The sequence below is a fragment of the Podarcis melisellensis genome, assembly GCF_964234715.1.
Source record: "Podarcis melisellensis genome assembly, chromosome: 5".
NCBI classification, from domain to species: domain Eukaryota; kingdom Metazoa; phylum Chordata; class Lepidosauria; order Squamata; family Lacertidae; genus Podarcis; species Podarcis melisellensis.
In genome coordinates this window covers 66,559,474-66,586,568 of record NC_138537.1, presented here as the reverse complement: position 1 = coordinate 66,586,568, position 27,095 = coordinate 66,559,474, and the positions used below count along the sequence as shown (strand labels likewise).

Below are 27,095 nucleotides of genomic sequence, written 5' to 3'. Positions count from 1 at the left end.
TATGTTATACCATTGCAGTTAGTTCCTCAACCCCAAGGGGGCTTTGGGTTTTCAAACACCACCTATGAGTGCATGGCATACCATAGTGTTACAGGTTTGCAGGGGGGGGGGGCAAGGAACCCCTAAAAATTCTGGGTGCCAGGTTCAACACATAATTTATGAAATTGATCAATGGATTTATGAAGCCCTAAAAATTAAGTCAAGCCAGCTTCTTCAGGAGATTGACTGATAAAGGTGCCATCAAATAACAAAACAGGTGTTGTCAGACATTACTCTGACATTCAGTGTCAGACAAGAAAGGGAGTGGAGTGTGTGTAAGTTAGCAAAAGACAATAGAGTTGGGAGGCTGGGTTACAGGAGGTGTGATGCCACCATGGGAAAACAAGTCTCCTTTTTCTGTGTGAGTCTTGGGTTGTGGTTAAGCAATGGTTTTGGGGAAGAAGAAGGGTGGAGCCAGATGCCATGCAGACTGAGAGATAGACAAGTTGTGTAGAGGAGACACAGAGGTGGCCTTTGAATGCAATACTGTGCTGCTGTGGGGAGCAGGCCCCTCTTCAGATGTGATACTCAGAACCCTCTCTCCATCCAGACCCAGGTTTAAATATATTTAAAGAAGCCATATTTTACAAAGACACAACAATCTCTACTTTGCTTCATTTGCCGCAAAGAAAGCACAAACCCTGGTTAAGTGTCAAGGCCCCTGGAATCTTGCACCACTCAGAAGAGATTGGGGTGGCCAGAAACAGTATTGTCCCTTGTACAGTAGTGGATGGTGGCTCAGGAGCTGCCAGCAGGCAGTGTGTGGAGCCACCAGGTAGAGGACATGGGTGGGACATGGGTTCCCCCCACCCACACAGCTCTCTTACACACACTATCTCCAATGCAGAGACTCACTTCCCCCACCCCTCATTTCTCCATGTTAGAGTGGGGAGATCTCATTGCACACCTCCCCACTCCCAGTTGCCCAGCTGATTCGAACCAAAAACAGCTGAGGAGAGCTAGAACTCTCCTTAGCTATTCCTAGTCGCAATAAACTGGGGAGTCTGAGATCATATTACCATTCATATTATGTGCCTCCCCCCTTTGCCTAGTTAATTGGTGGTGGGAAGAGCTAAGGAGTTTCTCAGTTGTTGCTTTAATCAGCTGCCTAGGCAGCAAAGCAGTAAGAATCAACTGGCATTGGGGAGTGGGGCTATGGCAAACACTGAATTTAGCTAAGGGCTGCATGTGGTCCATGAGCCATGGTTTGTGGCATGAGAAAACATTAAAAATGATTGCTATAATAGGGACCAGGGGACTACAGTTTAGGAGGGAGAACATGTCAAAACTGTGCTTATATATGATTTCTTTTATAAAAGCAATCGGCGTCAGAGAATCAGAGAATGTAGTTTGGTTTTATGTTGTTGCGGGGGGGGGGGAGAGACATCTTGTGACAACTTCTGCTATTTCCAAGTTCATTCATTTGAATTTGGTTTGAATTTGGACATAAGGTTATCTAGGTTGAAATATCTGCTTGGCTGCTATTCGTTTATTTTTCTTTCATGTGGTAGATTTTGATCTCACTTCTCAGACACACATATCCCAAAGCAGTTCACATCAATCAAAAATTCAGGACGGTGCTGCTGGTATGCAATGCCCATAAATGAATATGAGAACAGGCCCTGCTTTCAGGCTTACAGGCTAAAAAGACAAAACATACAAAGGAAGTGGAATGAAGAGAAAAGGTTTAGGGGAGGGACAGCGCCAGACTGGAGTGTTGGACTGTAAACAGGCATTTATACATTTATATTTATGAATTATTTATCCAAGGTGGGCCCATGGGATGCCGTTCATCTCTTAAATCCAGCTGATTTGATTAAACATTCTTCCACCTAGTTTTCAAGATAATGAATGGAACTGTAGCAGTCATATAAAGCAAATACTGTTGCCCTGCATTCACAAAGAGGTCATATTTTTGCATGTTAACAGGTGGCTAATTCTTTGAAAAATACAGAGACCAAGAATTAAAGAGGTCCTTTGTAATACATTTTCCTTTGAGGTGGACATATCAGCATATGGTTCCATGCCACCCCACTGAAACCGTGAGATTCCAGCAGTCCCAGATGCTTACCCAGGGCTTATGTCAGACCCTCCAAGTTTCTCTATTTTCCAGGGATGTCCCTGATTTAGAGAAGCCGTCCCAGTTTCTGATTTGATCCTGGAATGCCCCACTTTTCCTTAGGATGTCCCTATTTTCATTGGGGAAATGTTAGAGGGTATGGAGTTATTCAATCCCTGAGCCATCTGAAGCTAATCCTGTATAGGGAAGGTTTCAAAATGTTTTACTATGTTTTTATATATGTTGGAAATTGCCCAGAGTGGCTGAGGCAACCCATTTTTTCCCCCCTTCCAGTAGCACCTTAAAGACCAACTAAGTTAGTTCTTGGTATGAGCTTTCGTGTGCATGCACACTTCTTCAGAGGCAACCCAGTAAGATATGTGAGATATAAATAGTAAAATTATCATTATGGAGTGGGATGTCCCTGTTTTCATCAGAGAAATGTTGGAGGGTATGTCATGTTTCCTTTTCAAAATGAGGATCAACGGAGATTGGAGGGTCTTTAGGATATAAAGGTGGTTGTTTGCTTACAAAAGCATACAACCTGAGCCTTTGATGGAGGAGTTTACAGCATCAACATCCCCAAAGGAGTTGTTCCTCCCAAAGCTGTAGCCTTGGATTCAAACAGACATTGAACATTACTCTCTGTCTCTCTCTCTCTCCAGCTTGCTGCTTTACTTCCCTGTCACATCAGTGCAAAACTCCACTCTCAGCTCTAAACTTTGTCCTTTTGTCCTTTTTGCTATCTGTGAGTTGAGGAAGGGGCCCCACCCATTTGCTGTCTCCCACAAAAGTCCCTTGATTCCCTTTAATGGTTCATCCCCCAGGCTATCACCTCATGAGGAAGCTAGCTTGACTTGATTAGATTGTAACACTTGCCAGATCCAGGGACTAGAGGGGTCAGGCACCCAGCTTACCACTCCAAACTCATCACAATATACATGTGGTGCTGCTTATACGCTGTTTATGAAACATTACATTTTCATATGTTAATAATTCCTAGGACTCACAGTCAAACAAATATATAACTATATATAGATATAGATATAAATAAATTGTTGTGAGTTTGGGGGATTTCTTGGGGAAATGAGAGAGCATGAGAAAGGAAGTTGCTTTGTACCAGAGACCATCATAATGGGAGTTTTTTGGAAGCTGAAATTTAATTCCTTTTATAAAAAATAAATTGCAGAACTCTCTTACACTCCCAAGGCATCCCTTATTCCCTGGACCATTCCTGGCAAGCGGGCAGGCGGTGGGGGTGGGGTTGATGTCTGTCTCCACTGAACCCCAGGGAGCAGCCATATTTCCCCCCAGGTATGCCCTTGGAAAGAATGTTTTTTTGTTCCAACGGGTATTCTTTTCCAAAATGTCATGGTGCCACAGCTTAGCTTATTTAAAGTTAAAGAAAGCGGGGGGTGGGGAGGATAGGAATGCCAGCTTAAACAATAGTAAGTACTCCAAGTGAAAGGCCTGCAATTTTTGCCCCACCCCAAAGTCCCCAATATTCTTCCACCCCCAGAGGTACTGCAGAACTACCCCCCATTTGTCATGGAGAGCAAACGTCATGTGAACTGGGCAGTAGGGAGATTTATATAGGCATTGTTTTGCACTTATGGCTCTCAAAAGTGGCTTCATGAAACAGACGCAGGTAAGATATCCCAGAGCAAACAAGTTGATAATAAAAAATGAGTAAATAATCCAAACGAAGAATCACAGAACAAACCATTTCAATAATAAATGGAATATTCAAGCCCTAACAATTCATTATATGAGAATAAACACTGTAACACATTAAATAAGATGTCACAGTTCAGAGATGGGCTGCTGGCAGGTTGATCAACAGCCGTTGCTTATGATGCCTTGAACCTCCTTGGTGATTTGTTTTGTTCCACTTGGCCTTTTTATGTCTGCTTTCTCTCTAGGATCCTGTCCTAGCTGTCTTCCCCTTCCCTCTCTATTTGCCCTCATTTGGTTTTTCACTGACCAACTATGCCACCCATGGTCCTCAGATAGAATGTTAGAATTCCTATCTTCCAAATATGACGTTCTCTATCTATACTTCCTCTTTTGTGTTTGATTAGCCAGAAAGCTATAAACAAACACCCCCCATGATATGTTAGCAGAACTTGCTCAAGCAAAATAGCAGCTCCCCCCTTTGTTTAAGTCTTAAGCATTTAAAAATAAATAAATAAAATGCTGGGCCCCTGGAGGTGTACAATTACTGCTCTATGCCTCTATGCACACTGGTGCCATTAGCTTAACAGATAAAATTGTAGATTGAAGGAGCAGTTTAGTTCCGCAGCATCCCTAAGGCAAGCTCCCATATCTCACTGATTAGCTTCATTCAATTATGTTTTCTTAATTGTTCATGTGCTAAAGCTCATTAAATGGGGGAAAATATTGCTTACATGCAGGTTGTGCTCTTGATCGCAGGGGGGGGGGAAAGCCCCCAAACCTATGGACTTAGGAACGCTGGAGGATTTTCATTACTGCATTATTGATTGATTGCAAATTCCTCCATATACTGATCTACACATTTCAGACTAGCATGAGGATTGGAACATTGCTGTCCTCCAGAGTTCACAATTTTTTATAATGCTTGTAGCACAGCTCTCAGCAGTTTAAATGTATCAAAATACACATTGAAAACATGAATTCGGGGGTGGGTGGGGGTGGGACACACACATTTAAATATGTGTTAAAACATATTTCGGGCTTGTATTTTTTTTAAAGGCAGATGAATGTCAAAATGTTTGGACTATTAATGTTTGATTAATGTTTGGTCTATTCGTTTTGAACAGGTTATTTCATAATTCGTATGAAATACACAGGATTCTGGAGATAGAGAAGTAGTCCCAAGCACAGCATGGGCAATAGCTTAAGACAGTGCTTTTCAGTGGCTCCCTTGACCAACCACATTCTTTATGCAGCTCCCCAGGCAATTGTTAACCAGACAATTCCTTAGCAGTACAGCTCTGGTGCAGCTCTCTAATCTAGATGTGACCTCATTTCCTTAGCAGTACAAGCTTTACTTTCAGAGCCTCCCTTAAAAATCATATAATTTGTAAGCTTTGGTAGTTCAATGAAGAATAATATGTAAACAAAATCTCCCATCTATCAACAAAACCCATTAAAGATAATAAAATAAACCATCTTTGACTGATTAATGTCCATTACTGGTGGTGGTGGTGGGGAATCAAGCTGTTAAGATACAAGGAATATATAGCTGTCTTGGTTACATTTGCTAAATAAATCATTTGCCACATGATGCTGCTAGCTAAAGATTGCATGCAATTTTCATTTAATATTTAAGTGGAAGAAGCGTTAACCTCAGGGAGATAATGAGTTAAGCATCTTAGCAATTAAACAATATATTGTTGCACGCCACCCCAATCTCTGAGTAGTGTGAGGCTGCACGGGTTCCAGCTGCTTTCGGTTTCCTTGGAATAAGGGAGAGCGGAGACTGTGGTGTCTTTATGATACATGGTTCACCTACACATATATACAACCTGAGCTTATGATGGAGGGACTCACAGAATCAAAACTCCAGAAGATTTTGTTTCTCCCGTAACCACAGCCTTGGATTCAGACATAAATCAAGCATGTCTCTCACTCTCTGGCTTCTGCCAGCAGCCTGATTGGAGCCCAGCTTGTGGGCCCCCTTCCTACCAGGAAGTACATTTTAGCTTCTAAAAGAACTCCCATTTTGTTGGTCTCAGGAGCTCAACAGGCAATCTCCTTGTCTGCTTGCACTTAATGAAAGATCTTGGGAGAATGTCAGAGCATGAGCAGGATATGAGGCCAGGCCTGAGGAGCACCTGAGTTCATTGCATGGCTGGGGATCTTGTTGAAGCTATATAGGACCAGAGCTGGATTGTTTTAAACAACACTCTTTAAGCAAACCACACTCCTTTGGCCCCTTCATAGCATTATGAAGCCTTAAGGTAAGAGTCCCCTGAATTTCCCATTTCCCCACCCATTTTGAGGACAATTTCTTTTCATCCCTCCTTTCTTGTGAATGGTCATGTTGCAAAGGGGATAAAATATCAACATAGCACTAGTGTGCACTGGTTCAATTGGGAGGGGGCAACTGTGCAAACCTTTGGCAGAATTATTTTGCATGTAGCCAGTTATATCTGTGGGTACATATTGATTTGTTTGCTTTGTTTTGAGAGGTCAGTGTGCATTTTTCTGCTCCAGCCTGACAGCCTGACTGGTTTCCTAGCCAGTGTGGCACATCTACTTGCTCTCCATTGTAAGATCCCATGCCATTCACACATTCTGTCCCATACCAGTCAGTTGGATGCTGGAGCTGCATGTTTCTCTTGCACCAAAGAAGCCTTTCAAATATGCTCAGAGACATGTTTTACTAAGGAAATGAGGAATAATGAATCCCTGAGTGTATGAGTAATGTTTGCTGTTATTGCCTAAGCTTTCAATCTTCAGGTGGGTGATTTCCCCTCCCCCTTTGAATCCTCATGGAATGTAAGCTTCTCCACAATTGCATAATTTATATACTTTTACTTTTATATATCTCCATACATTTCTCCATTATTCTTTGCACCTATATTAAGGGTGCTCCTGCCCACCTAGCAGTTCGAAAGCACATCAAAGTGCAAGTAGATAAATAGGTACCCTCCGGCGGGAAGGTAAATGGCATTTCCGTGCGCTGCTCTGGTTCACCAGAAGCGGCTTAGTCATGCTGGCCACATGACCCGGAAGCTGTACGCTGGCTCCCTTGGCCAGTAAAGCGGGATGAGCGCTGCAACCCCAGAGTCGTTCACGACTGGACATAATGGTCAGGGGTCCCTTTACCTTTATATTAAGGGTAAGAGTACATTAACATCATGCCAGTCACACATAAGTTGTGTAGAGGAGTGGGGGCTTTGTGTTTCCAAAAATCAAAGAGAAGCAAATAAAGTAATAAAAGGACACCACCAATTCATTGAAATAATATGAGGTACTTTTAAATGAAAAGATGGCTCCTGATATCCCACTGGCTTACTGTTCCAGGATAAGATAGTACCTGAGGTTCTTCCACTGCAACACGTACTGATGGATACAAAATTCATAAGCACCTTTACTCATGCCAGATGGGAATGTGTGCTGTATCTGATGGATTATCTCTGTGTCAGGTGTTCTGCATATTAACTAGCTAATGGAAGAAATTAAGAAGATGGGGCACCATAGCAATGCAGCATTTTGGCAAAAATGATAACTAATTAGCAAGATTTTCATGGTGAATGCACAAAAGTAGATTTGCAAGTAATTGCTTTGTAAAGAAGGTCACGGTCCAAAATGCCCCATTGGCAAGCAAATAGTAAAGTTTGCTTTGTTTGTTTTGTAATAATGGCACTAGCTCATTTTATGTGTTTGCCTGAGCAAAGTTTTTAAAAGAAAATTTTTAAAACAGCTTTATAAATGTAGGTTCAGGTAATTATTGCCAATTGTCTTGCTCCACTTATACCTGAGTTCCCATTATGTTGTCCTACTCCTTGTTCTTTTGGAGCTGAACTTCTCCCCATGATGCTTTTCACTGTTTACTCCATGTACCTTCTCCTCACCTTACTACCAAACTGCTCATCCAACACCCTGTGGGTACCAGAAGAAAGCAAAATATGGGACAAACAGCGATAATTAGCACTATGCTGTGTCACATTGCTGGAGACTGAGTGGGGATAGTTCTTCCTGCCTGCCTTAGAGCTCATAGCTGCAATTCCTGTATTCCTGTAAATCAGCAGATACAAATTTGTGATGTCTCCCCTACACTTGTAGTACGTCTCTTTTTGAATGACCTCCCTTACTTAAGAGGTGGTTGGTGTGTGTGGATGATTATGAACACTTATCCTGTCCTCATTTGCAGAGTTCAACCACTAATGTTATTGGATTGCATCACAGTTTCTTGTAAAGGGGGGGGAGGAGAACCACTATTTGTAATTAACTCAGGAAAATAATTGTCCAGAATGACTTGATTAAGAAAAAAAGCCATTTGCTTGTGTGTGGTGGACTGAAAAACCCTAAGTCTATGCCAGATACTAAAGCAAACACCCCAGAAAAGCTTCAGGGAGAAGAAGCTTTACGTGTTGACTCTGTAGGATTGTTTTTCGTGCCCCTTCCTTCCTCAGGCAAAGTGTGTGCTGAATGGTAGAGAGCACTGCAAATTTACTTGCAAATATGCTTAGAACACCGAAGAGACAGCAGTCAATAGCAGATTTTGTTAAAGTAGAATTTGCCACCACAGTAGAGTGATGGGGTGGAGTGTTCATTAAATTCAGATTCAGTTTGTGGCCAAAAAATAATTCTGAACAGGTTGATTTGCAAAGGTTTTGTCAACTGATGAAGAAGCAATGTGGATTTATACTGACATTAAGTTGTTTTCAGTTAAACTTTTGTTTCTCATCTACTCATGGCTGAACATTAAAGATTCCTCCTAAAGACAAGGAATCTGCACCCCAGGTCCCAGAGGGCCAACAACAAATGCTTCACTGCCTGCATTCTTGTCTCTAGAAATGTCTAATACTGCTACTCCCAGTAAGACTGAACCTATTAATCAGCAGGGAAGCTGTATCTATTCTTTTGAATCTTTCAGAATACAGTTTGGGGACATAATCATTGCAAGCTGCATATACCCCTCATTTAAGGGGCTTCAAAGGGCTGTATCCCTTCCATCCTTTGGGGTCATCATCTTTGCAGCTGGATGCTCTACAGATCCTGGCTATTCTTGAAATTAAAACATCACTTCTAGTATATGGTGGGTTTTCCTCTCAGTTTTTGCAAGACAAGGTAATTTTGTGGGAGTGTTCTCTCATGGTCATGTGAAAGGTTATCAATACCAGACCATATTGTCCGTTGTGGTTTAATGCGAGACCTCTTTCTCCAGACTACTTTGCCACATAATATTGAGTTATAAACATTGTCACCATTAATTGATTAATCGAATCGAGGCAGTGTACAATAAAAGCAGCAAAGCAGCACTCATGGCAGCTGGGAAAACCTGTCAGAACAAAAATGTCTTCGATTGCTTCTAGACACCACAGATCGTGGGCATCTGTAACAGGAATTCTATTCCACAAAACAATGGCAGTCACACTAAAAGCCCTACTCTGAGTTAACTGTGGAGTAGGCTTCTGAGAATCTTGGAACTTGCAAGAGAAACATTTCCACAAACTGCAGCAATCTACTGACAGACAAGGAGTCTCTCAAGTAACCTAGTACTGAGCTATATCGAGCCTTATATATTGGTATCAACACCTTGAACTTGGCCTGGTAGCATATTGGCAGCCAGTGCAAATCTCAGATGAAGGATGTTACATGCTGAAGGAAATTTGCCCCCATAAGCAGCCTAGCCACCATGTTCTGCACCAGCTGCAGCCTCACATACAGCACATTGCAGTCCTCCAACCAATGTACGGACAAGTGTGGTCAGGCTATCAAGATCCAGGAATGGCTGTAATTGTCTTGCCGACCAAAGCTGAATCACTGCTTTCCTAAGACTGCAGTCCTGCATACAGTTGGTATAGAACTCAGTAAGGCTTTCTTTTGCATTGACGTGCATAGAATCTCTTGACGTGCATAGAATTTCACCGTGGGTTATAACCAGTAAGATAATGTTTATAAGACAAATGAAGTAGTTGTTTATTATAAGAAACATTTGCTATTAACCTCTTGTGTCTTAAAAATTACAGTACTTGTGGATCCCTAATGAGAGTACTTAATTTCACTTACTTTAAGGGTATCTGTCATTTAAAAATGAGCCCCTTTTCCAAATTACGGTGTACTTAATTTAATTGGTGAATACAGTAGCTCTTAGTTTATGAGGCTATTCTCACATTAAATTTTAGAATGCCTGTCAAGGTAACATGATGGCATATACCAATAAAACTTCCATGAATAAATTACTTGAAAAAAAATAAGCATTTTATTTCCTTTACATTTAATGCGGAAGATATGCCCTTTGGGCTGTGTTCAGTAATTACAGCTACACAGATTTTCAAACGACATTTTTGTATTATACAGTGTTTATATTAGTAAACAAGCGACAGTGTTTCCTCTTGAAATGAGTGCTAATTTCAAAGTTTCTTTAATCCCATTGCTGTGAATGGCAGCTATTCACTTAGGTTGGAGGAAACATAAAGATGGTGTTCAAGATTTCTGTTGGGGAAGGGGATAATCCTGCCCCTGGCACCCAAAATACCTTGTGTGTGAGCTTTGCTTCTTGACAGCATCCAATTGCAGATAAGAATCCATTGCCATTTGTAGAGCCTTGTCCTTCTATCAACAGAGCCATATCCTGCATTCCACTGCCTGGTTATGTTGGAATGCAACACAGATGTAGGACATTTCAGATGATCCATCATGTGTGTTGAATGTGAATGGGGCTGTGTGGACTGGCACTGCTGTGAGCATGTCCAGCAGCCACAAACCCAGCATCTGCATGCTTGGATGTCACACAGAGCTCCTTCAAATGAGGATGGGCCCCAGTCAAATCAAGGTTTCCCTTCCACTGTGAGTAGCTCTGCTTGCATACATAGCTACACATGTGAATCTTCTTCACCTGCTGGCTGAACATGTGGATATCCATTAGAATGACTAGCATGTTCCCTGACACCCCCTTACATGTTCTTTTAATGCATAGGGGCATTTGATGCCCCATTCCTGCATATATATATATAATATTTGTATGTTTTTTTTTTACCAGTTAAATGAAAAAGGGATATTCAATGACAACGACTACTTTCAGGAGGTGATTTACTGGCCTCTCCCCTTGGTACTTAGCTTGTTCAAACCACTTAAGGAGAATTATAATTCTTTCGAACAAAACTGTTTTGCTTGAGAGTGAGAAAATGCTTCATTCAGATGATTCTCAAGGAATGAGCTTCCATTTGCTAATGGTTACTGAAAGAAGAGGTCACACACTTCACATTTGTTTCCTTTATTTGTTTTTCTAGAACACAGCAAGCCGAGGGTTTAGCCTTTGCTTTGTTAAGAAAGAAAAGCAACATTGTCGTCAGAGTCAACAATTAGCATTTGGCCAACTTTTCGCAAGAACCTTTTATTCCGTGCCATCTCTCCTTCTGAATCTTTGAGCTACAGTTTTCCAAATGCTGCTTAATTAGCCGCCTAATTTACAGTCTGAACCATAGCCCAGAAACCAAGTGTAGTTTACAAGTATACTATAAGGGTGCTCGATGAATACAGTTTAAAGTTCACTGTCATTCCTTCCAGGGACTTTACAATTGAATCTCTCTGCAGGAAGAGCTGGAAATAGACTGAAAGCCCCTCTTATGCTATTTTCAATACAGATGAATTATACTACAATTTAGCTAATGTAAAGAGCTATGGCAAGCTTATCCTAATTTGCACAGCTGTAGTTCTGAATTCACTTACACAGGAAACGAAACAGGGCAATTTCCCCTTAACACTGGGTTGCTTAGATACTCAAATGACTTAGATGTATGGCTCTTTGCAGCTCTTTATTAGGAACTTGTACTGCAGCTTGTCAGGTTTTTAAAAAAGTGTTTTAAAGGGGAGTGGGGTGAAATGTTTAACCTAGTCTTTTTCAGACAATTTGGAATTATGTTCTGCCCTTGAGGTTATATAATCCGATGTAAAGCCATTTATTTGCTTTTTAAAAAAATAAAGAAGAAACATTATGGAGGTTTTTCTTTCTTTCTTTCTTTTTCTATTTCCAACAAGCAAAGACTGTCTGTCTATCTATCTATCTATCTATCTATCTATCTATCTATCTATCTATCTATCTATCTATCTATCATCTATCTTTCTAATCTATTTATTTATTTATTTTGTATATCGCCCTTAATCCATAGATCTCAGTGCAGCTAATAGCATAAAAATACAAGATAATGCCCCAATATGCCCCACGGAGGAACTTAAGGTCCATAAATAGCAACACCCTAGAGGTCCCGGGCCCTAAGGAAGTCAGATTAGCCTCAACCAGAGCCACGACCTTTTCAACTCTGGCTCCGGCCTGGTGGAATGCTCTGTCTCATGAGACCAGGGCCCTGCAGGATCTGATTTTTTTCCTCAGGGCCTCTAAGGCAGAGTTGTTCCGCCTGGCCTTTGGCTTGCAATCAATTTGATTCCCTCCCCCTCTTTCTTTTTTCCTTTCTCCTTCTGTGTTGGAAATCCTATTTGGGGACTTCCCTCGCTTTTTTCTGGCCCATGTAGGACCAGTCTGGATGGTTAGCCTTGGTTAGACTTGACATTTTCATCCCCCCCCCCCAACAAGTTTTTCATTGAGTTTCCACTGAAATGAGGCTGTAGTTTAATGTTTTAATGTTGTATTTTAATCTTGTTTTTAAGCTGTATTTCAATCAATTGTTTTTATATTTGGTGTTAGCCGCACTGAGCCCGGTCTTGGCTGGGGAGGGTGGGGTATAAATAATTTATTATTATTATTATTAAACATATAATAAAAACAATAATCTGACATTGACATGTGATTATTGTGCAATTGGTTCAATGGGGGGAGCAAATTCATAATAGTTGACATTTAAGTCTCTTCCAATGTAAACCCAGTGCAAGTTTTTTTAGTTTCACATGAGATACTTGCATAGCTTTCTGTTCCCAAACAAGATTTTTCCTTGTTTACATGGAGGCAAAACATATCAGCCACAAGATGATACACTTTCTGTTAGTGCTAAATATTGTGTGATACTGCACACTTGAAACAGTTAGAGCAATAGAACCCAAAACCCAGAAGAGCTTACCATAGAGACATTTCTTTTCCTTCCAGTTATGAAGGAGAAAGATCATGTTACTCTAACTGGGTAGAGCTTGGCCCTATGAGATACGTAGTACATCATTTGGAATGAAACACTCCATGCTTGCAGAACGCCTCTGGCCTCCTTACCTTATTTCTGGCTTCACTGCAGTGGCTATAGTTCCATCTTCCAGCTATAAGAGCAAACATCAGTCATTGCCAAGGGTAGAATTGATTCAAGTACAGTCTCTCTTCCTAGCTTTCCTTGGAATTGTGTTGCTAAGAGCCAGTAGGCTATAATGTTTTTGGAATGCTTGTTTATTGACACATGATTTCCAGTTTGATTAATGCTGGGGGAAATGGCATGAGATCACGATGCCACAGAGAACTGTAGCCCAGATTTTCATTTTTAAGAATGATGTTCATTGTGTGTCTGTTATGTAAGACAATCGATCACAAGGGATAATTGGGACAATAAAATGTGTGTGTGTGTGTTTAAAAATGCAACGTATGTCTAACATTTTATTCATTGTCCGCAATTTAAATTGCAGGAATACCTTAAAAGGAAGTGAAATGTTTCCCCTCCCGCTCAAAAAATGCAAGAGAATACTTGATTTTTGTATTGTACAAAGGGTCATTTCCTTTATTACTTCTGCAGCATTTGGCAAAATGTTTTGCTTTATCTGCATTGTTACCCTGTGGCTATAAAATCGAGAATCACAATGGATTTGGCATATTTTACTTATCAGTAAACTGGAAAAATAAACTGTGTGTCCTGTCATACACATCACACATCAAGGAAAATGAGTAGTAGTAGAAGAAGAAGAGTTTGGATTTGATATTCCGCCTTTCATTCCCTTTAAGGAGTCTCAAAGCGGCTAACAATCTCCTTTCCCTTCCTCCCCCACAACAAACACTCTGTGAGGTGAGTGGGGCTGATAGACTTCAGAGAAGTGTGACTGGCCCAAGGTCACCCAGCAGCTGCAGGTGGAGGAGCGGAGACACGAACCCGGTTCCCCAGATTACGAGACTACCGCTCTTAACCACTACACCACACTGCTATATTGCTTTAACTGGTGTGTGTGTGTGTGTGTGTGCCTGTCTGTTTACATTAAACTCTACTCCAACATTCCCCAACCTTGTGACCTTCAGATGCTTTCTTCCCTGTTCCATTGGCCATGCTGCCTGGAACTGATAGGCGTTGTAGTCCAACAACATCTGGAGGGCACCAGCTTGGGGAAAGCTGGTCTGTTTGGATATTGGGTGTTCTCTGCTAGTTTCTGTCTTCCCAGGCTCATGTGTTTTTAATTCGCTGAAATTTCAGATTATGTTGTGATGTTGTCTTCACACTTGCATTCACTTGCTTTCTAGAACATTTAATTTAAAGTGTTAACAGCAATTGAAAATATAGTCATGGGTTATTTCATTTAATTAATACAATTTTTTTCAAAGAGTGAGAATTTTTGAATGTTAATGACAGGCACACATTTCAGTGTTGCTGATTATGTCAACAAGTTCAAATGCATTTTTTTGTTTGTTTATATTATCCCCTAACTTAAAGTTGCCTATGTGCTTTTTGCAAGCATGTCATTGCACCTTGTTTTAAGGATCATTCATTCATAAAGCACAATCGACCATTGTGGGGCTGTGGCTAATGTACAAAGATAATTATTTCACAGAATTAGGAAGCAATCCTGTGCGCAAGACCTTTAAAATAGTGTTCTCTGCTGAGTTGCCAGGTCCCAGGACTGAACTCTAGGGGCTTAGGATCCAGCCTGCCGCCCTTCTCTGGTCCTGCCCCCAGAATGCCCTGAAACCAGGTTGAGCAAGTTACGCCAGTCTATCTTTGGCTGAGCTGGGGTCGTGGAATTAACACTGGCTGAGTGAGTTATCTGTTGCATCCTAAACTATGCATCCCAGAGCCATAAGATTGCAATCTAAGAAAGTGCAGAATGAAGGTCAGGTCTGGCATAACTTCTAGTATTAGAGAATTCTTGATCCATCTGAGGCATCAGAATGCCATGAGCTGGCAGGACACCAAGGAAGGGGAAGGAGATTCCAGCAAGGGATGTAGCCATGATTGGTACACACTGGGGCAAGCTGAAGATGGTGAAGGGGAGGTTGGGGACATAGGATGCACTCAGTGGACATGAGAGGATGTTGAAGGGGCAGCCAAAAGTACATGGGAGCCAGGGGAAGTGGACACATCACTAGAAATGGAAGTGCCCCCTTCTCTGGAACACAACAGGCTCAGTGGTGCTGTGAACAGTGGGAAGTGCACTTTAAGAGACTGAGACAGGCAGGAGAACACAGTCCAGCTTACTAGTTGATCAGGTGAAGATAATGGGACTCATTAGGTCCAGGAGGAGGTTTGTTTTCACTCAGATTGATTGAGCTCAGGGCAGGTGATGGCCATATGCTTCATTAAGGGTCCTGGAACCTGGCAACTCAGCAGAGCAACAGCCACACAGCTGAAGCAAGTTTTGGTGTGTTAAATAAGATGGGAGGGAAAAAGAGAGAAGCAAGGCAGAGTCTCTGTCTGCTCGACCGCCTATCAAAAGGCAGAGGTAAGCAAACTGGCTATACTTCAGTTCTTTTATACAAGGGTAGGCCATTATGTTCCATCAGCCACTAGGGTATTTAATACAACATCTGTCTCTCAGCTCCTCTACACCTCAAACATCTTGTTCAATGGCTCATTCCCCATGTTTGATGGGTTCCAGGCAAAGTTTCTCTGGTCCCTTTTACAGGTTTCAAATTGTGTTCCAAATGCAATTCTATTTTTAGAGACAGGTGAATGCCCTCTCTCAACAAAAGCATGGCAGGCTGCCCTGAAATACTGGTATAAGATCTCAGTCTTTGGCCTAGGGAAGGGGTTATATCCACACCTAAACAACGAGTAGTTTATCAGTTCATGGATGAACTTTGTCTGCTCAGTCTTCACCATTGGTGGGTCACGGCTTGACTATTTTGGGAATGCCACCAGACTGTTTCGGGAATGCAATATTGGGACTGACCCTAGGACTCCAACTCTGGATCTTTGTCAGAGATGGGAACCTGGCTTTACAGTTTGACTTTGAACCTTTCTCATTGCATTCGACATGAACCTGTATTTGATAATAGGATTGCCTGACTCTTCTCTAACGTTGCCTTTGAGACTGTGGTCAGTACAACTTTTAGCTTAGTGCACATGGCAAGTGGCAAGCAGCATAGTCTATCAAGATTTACCTCAGAGTATGCCAGGCTTCAGGACACAAAGGTTCATTATGATAATCTGCTAAACCACTGTCTTTAGTGCAAAAAGGTAAATAAAGAAATTTATGAACATTTTGTGCTCAAGATGGCTTTTCAGAATTGGTGTTGATTTTAAAGTATCCAAGATGGAGATGGCACCATGCCAAATCAGGAGGCACAAAAAAAATAATGGAGGTATCGCTGAATTTCCTTCCTAGGGCCACCCCTACAGTAGAAGCTAGAGTAACATGTTGGCATTTGCTGGGCTGCAGTATTGAGAAGTGGAATAGCTGGCATATTGAGTGGCTGCTGATTAGATAGCTGCAGCTTAATTTTTGCTTTCTGAGTCCCATCTTGTGAAGATGGAGATGCCCCCCCTGGGGGGGGGAGGCAGAGGATCAAGCTACAAACAAGATCAGACTGTATTGAAGGAAAACGCAACTGGCACAAATGAATTGAGGGAGGATTGGCATTTGGAAATAATAGAGAAAAATTAATGTTTGGAAGAACTTGTTTTTGAGAGGATGGGAACACATTTTGTTCTACTGAGTCTGTCTATTTCAATATTGTTATGCTAGAATGGTAGAATCATAGAGTTGGAGTGGACCCCATGAATCATCTAGTTCATTTTCCTTCAATGCAGGAATGGGCATCCATAGGGGGATTAAACCAGTGACCCTGGTATTATCAGTGCCACGTTGTAACCAACTCGGTGTGTGTCTGTGTGTTCATGTATAAGAGGTCACTTTCACATAAATATACATGAGTGTTAAATTAGGATTTGGCAGGCACATTTACGGTAAATATTTTACACCTCTGATGAAATATATTTGAGGATGTGTTTGAGCATAATCGCAATCTGCTGTCTTTCTTGGGTCAAGTAATTGGCAGTATGCCAATTACTTTAATTGTGCTACTTCTTTGACACTTAAAATTGACGCTTTCTGTTGAGCCACAGTTCACTTTTTATTAACAACATAAAAATGGAAACAATGAGGAACAGTAAGAAAATGTATACATTCCCAAGTGTAGAGTTGTTTGTTACGGCATGCATAATTACTGAAAATCCAATTGAATGAGTTGAAGTCCCCTACAGACCATTCGTGCACAACATGAGGAAGGTTGGCGGGGCGTGTTCCCTGCCCCCCTCTATTAATAGAGCGTTTGCATGTTCTGGCAAACATCTGAACACACATATATACTGTTCTAGGAATGTGTCTCTTTTTAAAACTATACAATTTGGTGCCTCTTGTCACTTTCAATAAGATCTCCTAGGAGAATGGAACGGAAATAATGGTAACAAATGGTGGGGGGGGGGGAGAGGTAGTTTTCATTCACTTCTCCCATTCATTTATCTATTTTCATTTGTTTCTCGTATAAATTAATTAGAAACTAACAGAACTGCCTTTGCTTAAATTTTCTTTAGTTTCAGAAATGCAATAGGCATGCCTTGGAGATTACAATGAAATAAATATAGTAAGCAGAAGGAGACATCTAGGGCACGTCCAACGTCAGTCCTCAGAAACCTCAAGTTGTTATCACGGCCCACTGGTGCTGATGCCTGTTGTGGATTTGGCCCATACGTTTATCCCAGCTCATTTTTATTATTATTACTTTCTGTAGGGCCACCACTTTAAGTACCCCTCCCCAATGCTCTGCAAGAATGCTGCACCAGAGCATTATTGCAGGAAATTTACATGATTGGTGGCTACAGCTGCCTACTGCAGACTGTGGTTCTTCTACCACTACCAGTCTGGCCCCTGTGACTGCACAGTCTTTCGTATTATCATTCACTTGTAGGGTTGTGGTTTTTGGTTTTGTTTGTTTGGATGGTTTTTTTGCATCATAATCCTTCGTTCTAGAAAATTTAACATCAACATGTTGTGAGGAAGATCTAGGCTGGTGTCACTGAGCAGGTATTGGGTTTAGATATGGAAACCTCAGGTTGTAATTCTTACTTGGTCACACAGTTAGGTAGGCATGGTCACAGTACTCTTTCTCAGATGGTGAAAGTGAAGTTAAAACATGCACTTCACTTTGAGGTCCTTGGTGATGGGATAGAAAATTTTTAAAATAGCATTTATTCGTCTTTGTTTTTATTTCTTAAACAGGAAATGAAATTATAGAGTGGGAAGAAAATATGCATCTTTTTTCACATAGAGGCATCACAAGACTAAGGTGGTAGCTGTGCTTTCAAAATGTGTGTGGTTTTTATTATTATTATTCCTGACACTCTTTTCAGCACAAGCAGAGAAAGCGTGCATGAGAAAGAGATACTATATCAGTATATATGTCCAGTGTTCACTGACTTGAAAAAATCTAATTTTTAAAAAGCCCAGTTCTTGAACATGGAGTGCATCTTGTTGAACTAAAGGATGTAGCAACAAATATATATCAAAAACTGCTTTGTAAATAGATATCCTTGAATTCTCCAAGGTATGAAAATAAAAGCTGTGATATGCAAGCAGCATAAGTGCAAGGCATGAGCTGAATTGTCTCAGTATTTTAAGCAGCATCACAGATATAAAGATAAAAATGCTTCTTGAGGATTGCTACTGTTCATGTATGATGTGCATTTTAATTAAGAAGATGCATGTCATCTGCAATTTGTCATCTATATTGATTTTTTTTCCTGCCTGGCAATATTTGCAAGCTGATGTAAATTCAGTATTCTCTCATCATTGTTTTGTGACTCCCTTCTTGCACTCCTTTTACTGCCTTCTTGTCCAAGGTTTCCAGCTTGAGCAAAGAATCTCATTAGTAACAAAGATTTAATGCCGGAGATAGTTAAAATCTAATGTTTGTGCAGAATCCTTCTGTGTGTTGGTCTCATGTAAACATGCCCCTAGTGACATGTACCGTATTTTTTGCACCATAGGACGCACTTTTTCCCTCCTAAAAAGTAAGGGAAAATGTGTGTGCGTCCTATGGAGCGAATTCAGGGGGGGGGAGGCAGGCGGGGAAAGCCTGCAAGAGCCACACACAAGCTCCGTGCGCTCTTGTGGGCTTTTTCACAGGAGGGAGAAGGGACTGACTGGCCAGGAGAAGCCACGATCTCTTTAAAGGGGTTGCGCGGCTTCTGCGGGCTTCTGCGAGAGATGAGGGAATTCCCTCACCTCCCGCAAAAGGAGGAAGAAGGTCTGAGAGAATCGCACCGGCGGACTTCCGGGTTGGCGCCATCGCCGAATGGCGGACTCCCTCCGAGCTCCGGAGGGAGCCTGCTCGGCAGGGGCTGGGTCCCGCTGCGCCGGCGACGCGGGGACCCTCAGAAACCATGGGCGCAGATGCCCATGGACCTGGTGACTCGGCAGGCACCGTTTGCGCCCCCCGACCCGCGAAAGAGCCTTTTTAAAGGCTACGGAGCGGGGGATGGGGGGTGGCGTGGTGCTATGAGTCCTCCGCTTCCCCTGCCGAGCGAAGCCGCATGCCATTTGATGGAGAGCGCTGACTTCTTCCATTGAAAATTTGGACTAAAAACAACAACCTGTGAGTAATTGGGAAATTTGAGTTAAAAGGAACTAATTTTTTAAAATTCGGAATGAGTGGGGGAGATGCAAAGAGGAAGTCCGTCTCCCCCCTGTTGTAGAGGATTTAAAGCAAGGACCTGACAACTAAGATCGAGAGAAGGGTCTGTTTTTTATTGATAAAAGTTATTAATTTCACGATGGAAAATTACAAGATTGTGCTGGAGGAGAAAAGTGGATTGTTTGAGCTAAAGTGCAACCCCCCCCCCCGGGAACCGGGAGAGATCCATGAGAGAGCCTGGTGAGGAGATATAAAGATTTTGACAGCTGTCAAAGTAGCTGTCAAAGTTGGAGAATAAAAAGAGAACTTTGTTATTAGGACTTTGCCGGTTAGATTCATTACAATGTGGATATAAATTGTTGAAAACAAGGGACAATAAGTTAGTTTGACTTTTGGGTGTGATCTGGAATGGAAACTAAGTTACCATAATCCCTCTAGAGGGGACTTTGGGACACTACAAGAATTGTTGTAAGTGGAAAAATACTCATGGATTTGAATAGGACTTTTTATCTCCTGGGAAAGCTGCAAAAATGAAACATTATTTTGTCTACAGAGGTCTCTACACTAAAGGAGACAATAGATATATCTATTGAAGAACGGAAGGGACATGACGCAAGTTTTTGTTCCTGAACAAATAAAGCCTCTGTAGAGGAACTAGAAGATTTTGGAATTAGAATGTTTTTGCAGCGGAACAGGAATAGAAACCTGAGGAAAGTGAGGAAAGAGAACAACAAGAAGTGGACAGAGCTGGAAGTGGGAGCATTTGGGACATTCAGATTTAAAAGGATTAAGAAACAAAATTTGAGTTTTATTCGTAAATATAGAGATCTGGATGAAAGAAAAAATGGACCTTCTTGAGATAGAGTTCTTCCAAAGACTGGGTGTTTGAAACTAAAGATTACTAAAAAGACGGCAAAGACTACCAAAAAGACGGCAAAGTGAAGCTGACTGAGATCTGGACATGGTGTGGAGTCTACAGGCTGACAACAGATAGATTGATGGACATTGGGGATCGAAACCGGGAAAGGGGGGAGAGAAATTCGGAATCCAAAGGGTATAAAATTATATTATGTTCTTTATTTTCTTATTTCATTCTGTCCTGTGTATTAAAGAGGGGAATTCGTGGAAGGGAACAGGGATCGATCTTAGAGGAAAAAATATTTTTAAGTTGAAGGATGGTGGAATATAAAGGGAAAATGGTTATATAAGATGAACTAATCTGAATATTGGGTCAATGATAACAATGATAATAAGCTTAAAATTTAGGGTAAAAACTTGTGGAATTAATTTAATGGAATTGGAATACAAGAGGGGGTGGGGTGGGGAAGTCCTGGAAAGATGTCAATGAAAGTAAGGCTGAAATGTAAATGTCTTTTTTTCTTTTTTTCTTTTATATTTTTTATTTTTCTGGAAACTTCAATAAATATTATTAAAAAAGAGAGAGAGAGAATCGCACAGGCTGCCTGCAGCCTGTCCGCTGCTCCCAAAGCTGGGGGGGGGGGGAATCATATTTTTTCCCTTGATTTCCCCCTCTGAAAACTAGGTGCGCCCTATGGTCAGGTGCACCCTATGGTGCGAAAAATACGGCAATTGTAAAAGAGAACTATAGTTTAACCTGGATATCTGGGATTTGTAATATTAGCAGGCAGGGACATCTATTTTCATATGGCGTCACTTTTGCATAAATTGATTCATAAGTCCATTCATTCGCATTTCTACGTCATTCTGCAGTAACTGATGAAGACCAAAATAAACATTTCTGTATGCATTTGAAAATAAAATATGTACATTTTGGTTTGATTTGCTTGTCTTCTTAAGCCGATTACTGTATATTCAAAGGTGTGTGAAAATCAAAGAATGTTATACTAACCTTGGAAGGGCAAATCGGGTTGGTTGCTTTATAACATGGACTGACTGAAGGAAGGTCCCTAATACTCAATCTATGATGGAAAATTTGAATAGAAGTGAATTTTACTTCTGCAAACTATGCATTTAGAAAAATGGGTTTGGTGTGTAAGGAAATTAGCAGACATATTCATGGAATAGGGCTTTTCTGTTTCCTTCTTCCTGTGACTTTGAAGAGTCTGCTAGTCCTGCCTTTCACTAAGCTAATCTTGTCCAACCTGTTGCCCTCTGGATGCTTCTGACTACAACTCCCTTGGGCTCAAGCCAGTATGGTCAAAGCTGGCTGTGTTTGATGGGATTTGTTGTTTAAACAGCTGATGGGCACCAGGTTGGGATGGGTTGCACTGACTGGGTCAATAGGGATTTGACCAAGCAGTGTCAAGATGGACTGACTTCCTCCTGTCACTTGTAGTATTATTTTATCCTTTCGTCAAATGGAAATTAAATGGGCATTTCCATTTTGTCAGTTTCGAAATAATGTAGAGTTCAGATATTAAAGTCTGGATAAACCTTAATAGATGATGTGAAGTTTCATATTCTTCATTAACTTGGTTAATGCTTGCATAGTTTTAATTCAATGTTTAATTGTTTTTTAATGATTTCCCCTATCTTTATAGCTGTTCTTATTTTATCTGTAAGCTGTGCTGAACCCCGTCAGGGAAAAATGTGGGGTATAAATTTACAATAACTATATATCTTCACTTCCTTACAATTCTATGATTCTTTAAAGTTGTAAGGGTCCCTTGGGGTCATCTACTCCAGTCCTTTACAATGCAGGAATCTCAGCTGAATCATACAGATCATGAGATGGTCACCCATCCCCTCTCTTTAAAAGAACAAATTAGATTTTCCTTCTGCTGCCCATTGCTCTGAAAACATCCAACACTTTTACTTGTTCTTTTATGAATATCAGGTTACCTCTTGCCCTCTTCAGTGTAGAGGTTTGCAGATTCTCTCACACAGAGCCTCGAGCTCAGCAAATACTATTCACTTCAGTTGGGAGGGAAACTCTACCGCAGTTGCCTGTCCACAGAGTTGAATGGAAAGGGCATTGCATGAATGCAAGAAGCTGCTGAATCAGAATGAATGATTATTTCATCTATTGTAGGCTGTGGATGGTTTCTGTATGAAATATTACACACTGCAATTACCGTGTTTGTTAAGATTGTCCTGGGCTCTTAACAGCAACTTCTCTGCTACACTGCGGTGAATAATATACATATATTTCCTCAAACCTCTTGTACTGATTTATGTGTCTTTAAAACTTTCTCTACAAACCACAGCAAAATCTTACTTATTTTCTTTCATTATTCTGCTCTGCTTCCACTGATGACTCTTAACTTCCTTCCAGACTGGCAATATGAGGGTAAGATAGCAAACAGTAACTTCCTGAAAATTGCTTGTCTGTTTTTACTCTGTTTAGAACTTTATTGAAATTCTGTTCAGTCACTCTAATTAGAGACTTGTGTTGCAATTAAATTTCAATTATGTTTGTTTCTGTTGTGAAGCTTTAATTATAATTTATTCCTTTTAATCATTATTTTGTGTTATTCTTTTGGGTTAAATTACCATCACATTATCACTGTCCTGATTTCTGTTTAGCACAAGGACTTCTGTTTAACACAACACACAATTTTAAAAGTAGCAAGTGAAAGGTACTGTTTTGTGATGTGACAAAGACTTGGTGTTTGTGTACATGACATAATTTTTTAGCAAGTAGATGCTAGCATCCTAGTAAAACGATACAGATGATGGCCTGGTTTGCATGTAAGGTGAAGCCATGGTTTATAAACTATGGATTGTATGCAACAAAGTCATTATTTGAGTGGAACAACTTATTCTTGTGCAACAGAACTTCTACTCCCTCTCCCCTGGAAACCCCCCCCCCATATCTACTATGGGGTTCCTTACAGCCTCTGGAGCAGATTTGGGGTTTTTTGGTGGGGCATGGGGACAGGAGAGAGTGGGGAAATTCTGTTGTTCTGCTTATGCAATGACTCCATGGATTAATTTGGTCATCTGAACCCAGCCCAGCACCCTAACCTTGAACAAACCACTAAAAACCACAATCCATTGTTGTTTTGCAAATCTTGGTTTATGTTAACCATTGCATAGTGTTACATGTAAACCCAGTCCTCGTCTGAAAGCTGTTAAAGTCAGGTACAAGAGCCTATGCTAAAACCTTGCTAAGAAAAACCATTATGTTACAAGGAGTTCACTTAATTAAGAGCTAGGTAAAATCTGGGTAAGTACTTTGGAAACTGGTCGTTCCTATTGCAGATTTATGACAAAGATTTTTCCACCATCATCATACTCTGCGATTTGATGTAACTTTTTATTTTCATATTTGTAGACTGCAAGTTGGCCAGGGCAGGTCCTCCAGCAACAATAGTTCCAATTGATGAAGAGAGTCGGAATGGTGAGTACGCATCAGATGCTAATAATGGGTGGAAATCAATGCCATGCAAATATGATTGTTCCCCTCTTCCCTCAAATGCTGTTGTGGGAGTTCCCTGAACCTTCCAGAGTAGATGTGGAGGAGACACAGGGGGGAGTAGAGGGACTTTCCACTAGTGCACCAGGTTAGCTGAATACGGCCTCATGCAGTTCGTTTTATTTTTCAGTCTTCAGTGAGCACTATTTTAAAAGTTGGTGATAACAATTCACATCAACTTTTCACTGCAAAAATATTGTTGTTTTTCTGGTTCAAATAATTAATATCTTTCTCCAATATAAATTATTTTTCTGGTACATCCAGTAAGTTTCCAGGGGTCAGTTTTGACCAGCAATTTATCTCTGCCTTAGAGAATCCAGGGTAAAAACTAAAAAATCTCAGGGGTAAGGGGCCAGAATCAATTGAAAAGCTATTTTGTGAATACCTTGAGAGGTTTTGCCATTTGCTCTGTTGTCCCACCACCACAACCATCAGATTCCAGACTATAGACAGGTGTGTCTTTACTTGACTGGCCAAGGCATATCTCTGCATAGTCAGTTCTCACAAGGCTCCATCCCTGATCTATCTAGCACTACCTCCTAACTCCAAGTCTATATATCAGGCTTCCTCAACCTTGGCCCTCCAGATGTTTTTGGCCTACAACTCCCATGATCCCTAGGTAGCAGTACCAGTGGTCAGGGATGATGGGAATTGTAGTCTCAAAACATTTGGAGGGCCGAGGTTGAGGAAGCCTGCTATATATCCTATGGTCTGGAGGGAGAGGATGATGATAATGATGATAATTACCATCATTTCCCACACCTGGAATTTTTTAATTTTTTTTTTGAAGAAGAAGGTGGTATGAAGCCTACTTCTTCCTGAAACAAGTGTTCAAATTTCCCTACCCTTGCAAATTAACTGAAGTGGCCTTTTCCACCAACTTTCCTCTGAAGGGTGGTGAAACAAGCAGCATACACCACTGCCTTTTAAACAACATTCTGAACTCCATTACCTTGTAGCAATATGAGTAGTGAGGAGTGGGGACTACTGAAAGATTTATTGTGATGCTTAGTAAGTTGTGGGTCTATGTGTATGCTAATATTTACGATTAACTCACTCCTTGTGGTGGCATCCTGGAAGTGATACAACATGATGCAGTGTGTTCATTTGTACCAAACTTTGAAAGCCAATTATTTGGCTTCAGATTGCCTGGGCAGGCTATGGAGTCCCTAATAGCTAAAAGAGCTGGAAGTTTAATCTCATTTTGCCCCAAGGAGTTTAAGATCCAGTGCTGTTTGATGCTTCTGTGTGGTGTGAACTATTGCTGAAGCCTCTGGCGGCATGGCTTTTAACAATACACCGTTCTTTCTTCCTGTCTCTATCTTCTTGTGCACTTGTCCACGAAAGTCATGAAAGGCTAGACGAGAAGGAAATGAAATTGCACAGATAGCTTTGCCTTGACTGACAACAGCTGCACCAGAAAGCCACAGCTCTCTCTCACACACACACATATATCCGTACACTTTTTTTTAAGCATATTGTACTACAAAATGAGAGTTGGCACAAAAAGCAACAAGAGTGCATCTGTTATTAAATAAGCACCATTGTGTTTGCTAACCAAAGTAAAATATAATTTGCTGCTGCTTGCTTCAAGTCAAATTTATGATTTCATCTCTCATATTCATTAATGCTGTAGTAAAGGTATTTGCCATAAGCACTTTCCATCTGGTGAATGCAAATATACTAAATGTTAATGAAGATATTTCTGTCTGAATGGTGTTCCTTTCACCCAGAGTGTAGTTGGTTTTTTCTTTCCTTATTGCTGCCAAAAAGCAGTCATTTATTGCAATTATCTCTTTTTGCTTAAGGATCATGCCAGTGTGTTGTCAGTTATTGGCACATAAGAAGGGTTGTGTAGGTTTGTAATGCTGTTTTTTATATTAAAAAAAGGTCCCCATGTTTCGTTTAAAGAAGATGCAAAAGAAAACAGACATTTGCAAATACTTTGGATGTAAAATAAATGCTGAAATGTACTTGCGTTTCTTATCTGAATGAATCATAGCCGTCTGCTTCCCTAATGAGATAGAATGCTGTTTTAAAAGTGCTGGATATGTCTCAGAAACAAACTCCAGGTGAAGTACACACACCTGCAGTGTGCCACTTGAGACTGCATCCATGGTTATTATGTGATAGTCCCATTTATTCTAATGGAATTTTTTTCATATGCTTTGTTACAGATACTGATGGGTGAGGTTCATATTTTATATTTAGAGTCTACACATTTGGAGTGCCCACACACCAACTCTGTGCAGAAATTTTGATAAATGCAGAGAACGTGGAGGCAGGGCTAGTAACCATCAGCCTAATTCCCCCCACCCAGCTTGTCTACAGCAGGGAGATAATTGGATATGGGCAGCTTAAGCCTTATTGAAGTACTTGTTCTTTTGTTGTTGTTGTTTAGTCGTTTAGTCGTGTCTGACACTTCGTGACCCTATGGGCCAGAGCATGCCAGGCACTCTTGTCTTCTAGAATGGGTGGTGGTGGCTGGGAAGCTCCAATGCTAGCCAGGGATCACTGCCAGCCACCACCAACACTCCTACTGAAGCAAATAAATACTTAAAACAGGAGCCCAAAGTTTCAACAGAGTAGCAATACAAAGAAGGCACATTAAAGAAGAAAGGTCTAATGTCACGTAATATGCATTCCTGAAATGAATGGTGCTTCTGAGCTTTCTCAGAAATGTACCTTGGTGCTGCAAAGGGTAGGATTAATAATTATCTAAATGCTCAGGAAACAGAATCGGGAAACAGAAAAACAGAAATTGTGTGGTCTGTAGTCAACATTTGCAGCTGGAGAGCAAAGTTTGGGATCACCTTCCTTTCCCCTTTAAAATTCCATTTTTTTATTATTAAAAGTCATGAACTGATTATGAGGATAGGAAGGTGCATTGCAGATATCACAAGCATTAGCTGTATTGACCCAACTTTAACTCAGAACAGACACATTGAAATAAATGGGCCTTAGTTAGTCCTGACTATTTCCCCCTCCCCCAGGGGTTTGAGTAACAGTTAGCTGACTACAACCCTGTGTTTGCTTCGCGCCCCCCCCCCCCATTCATGCTGAACTACCTTAAGTCTCCACAGAAGCTCTGGAGGAAAGTGGAAAGCCTCAGGCTG

General features: G+C 41.0%; 1 protein-coding gene across 18 annotated transcripts in view; it reads left to right on the top strand.

The window, feature by feature from the left end:
* PCDH15 (protocadherin related 15) overlaps window positions 1–27,095 on the top strand; it is a gene marked incomplete at its 3' end in the record, with an annotated part of 626,354 nt that overhangs the window by 338,484 nt on the left and 260,775 nt on the right. For 16 of the 18 annotated variants that reach the window (XM_081912931.1, XM_081912944.1, XM_081912932.1 and 13 more), the window contains 2 exons: window positions 22,837–22,851; window positions 23,839–23,904. In XM_081912931.1, the coding sequence (XP_081769057.1) occupies window positions 22,837–22,851; window positions 23,839–23,904 (81 nt within the window). The remainder of the gene's footprint in view (window positions 1–22,836; window positions 22,852–23,838; window positions 23,905–27,095) is intronic. The other 2 variants (XM_081912935.1, XM_081912936.1) reach the window with 1 other exon arrangement.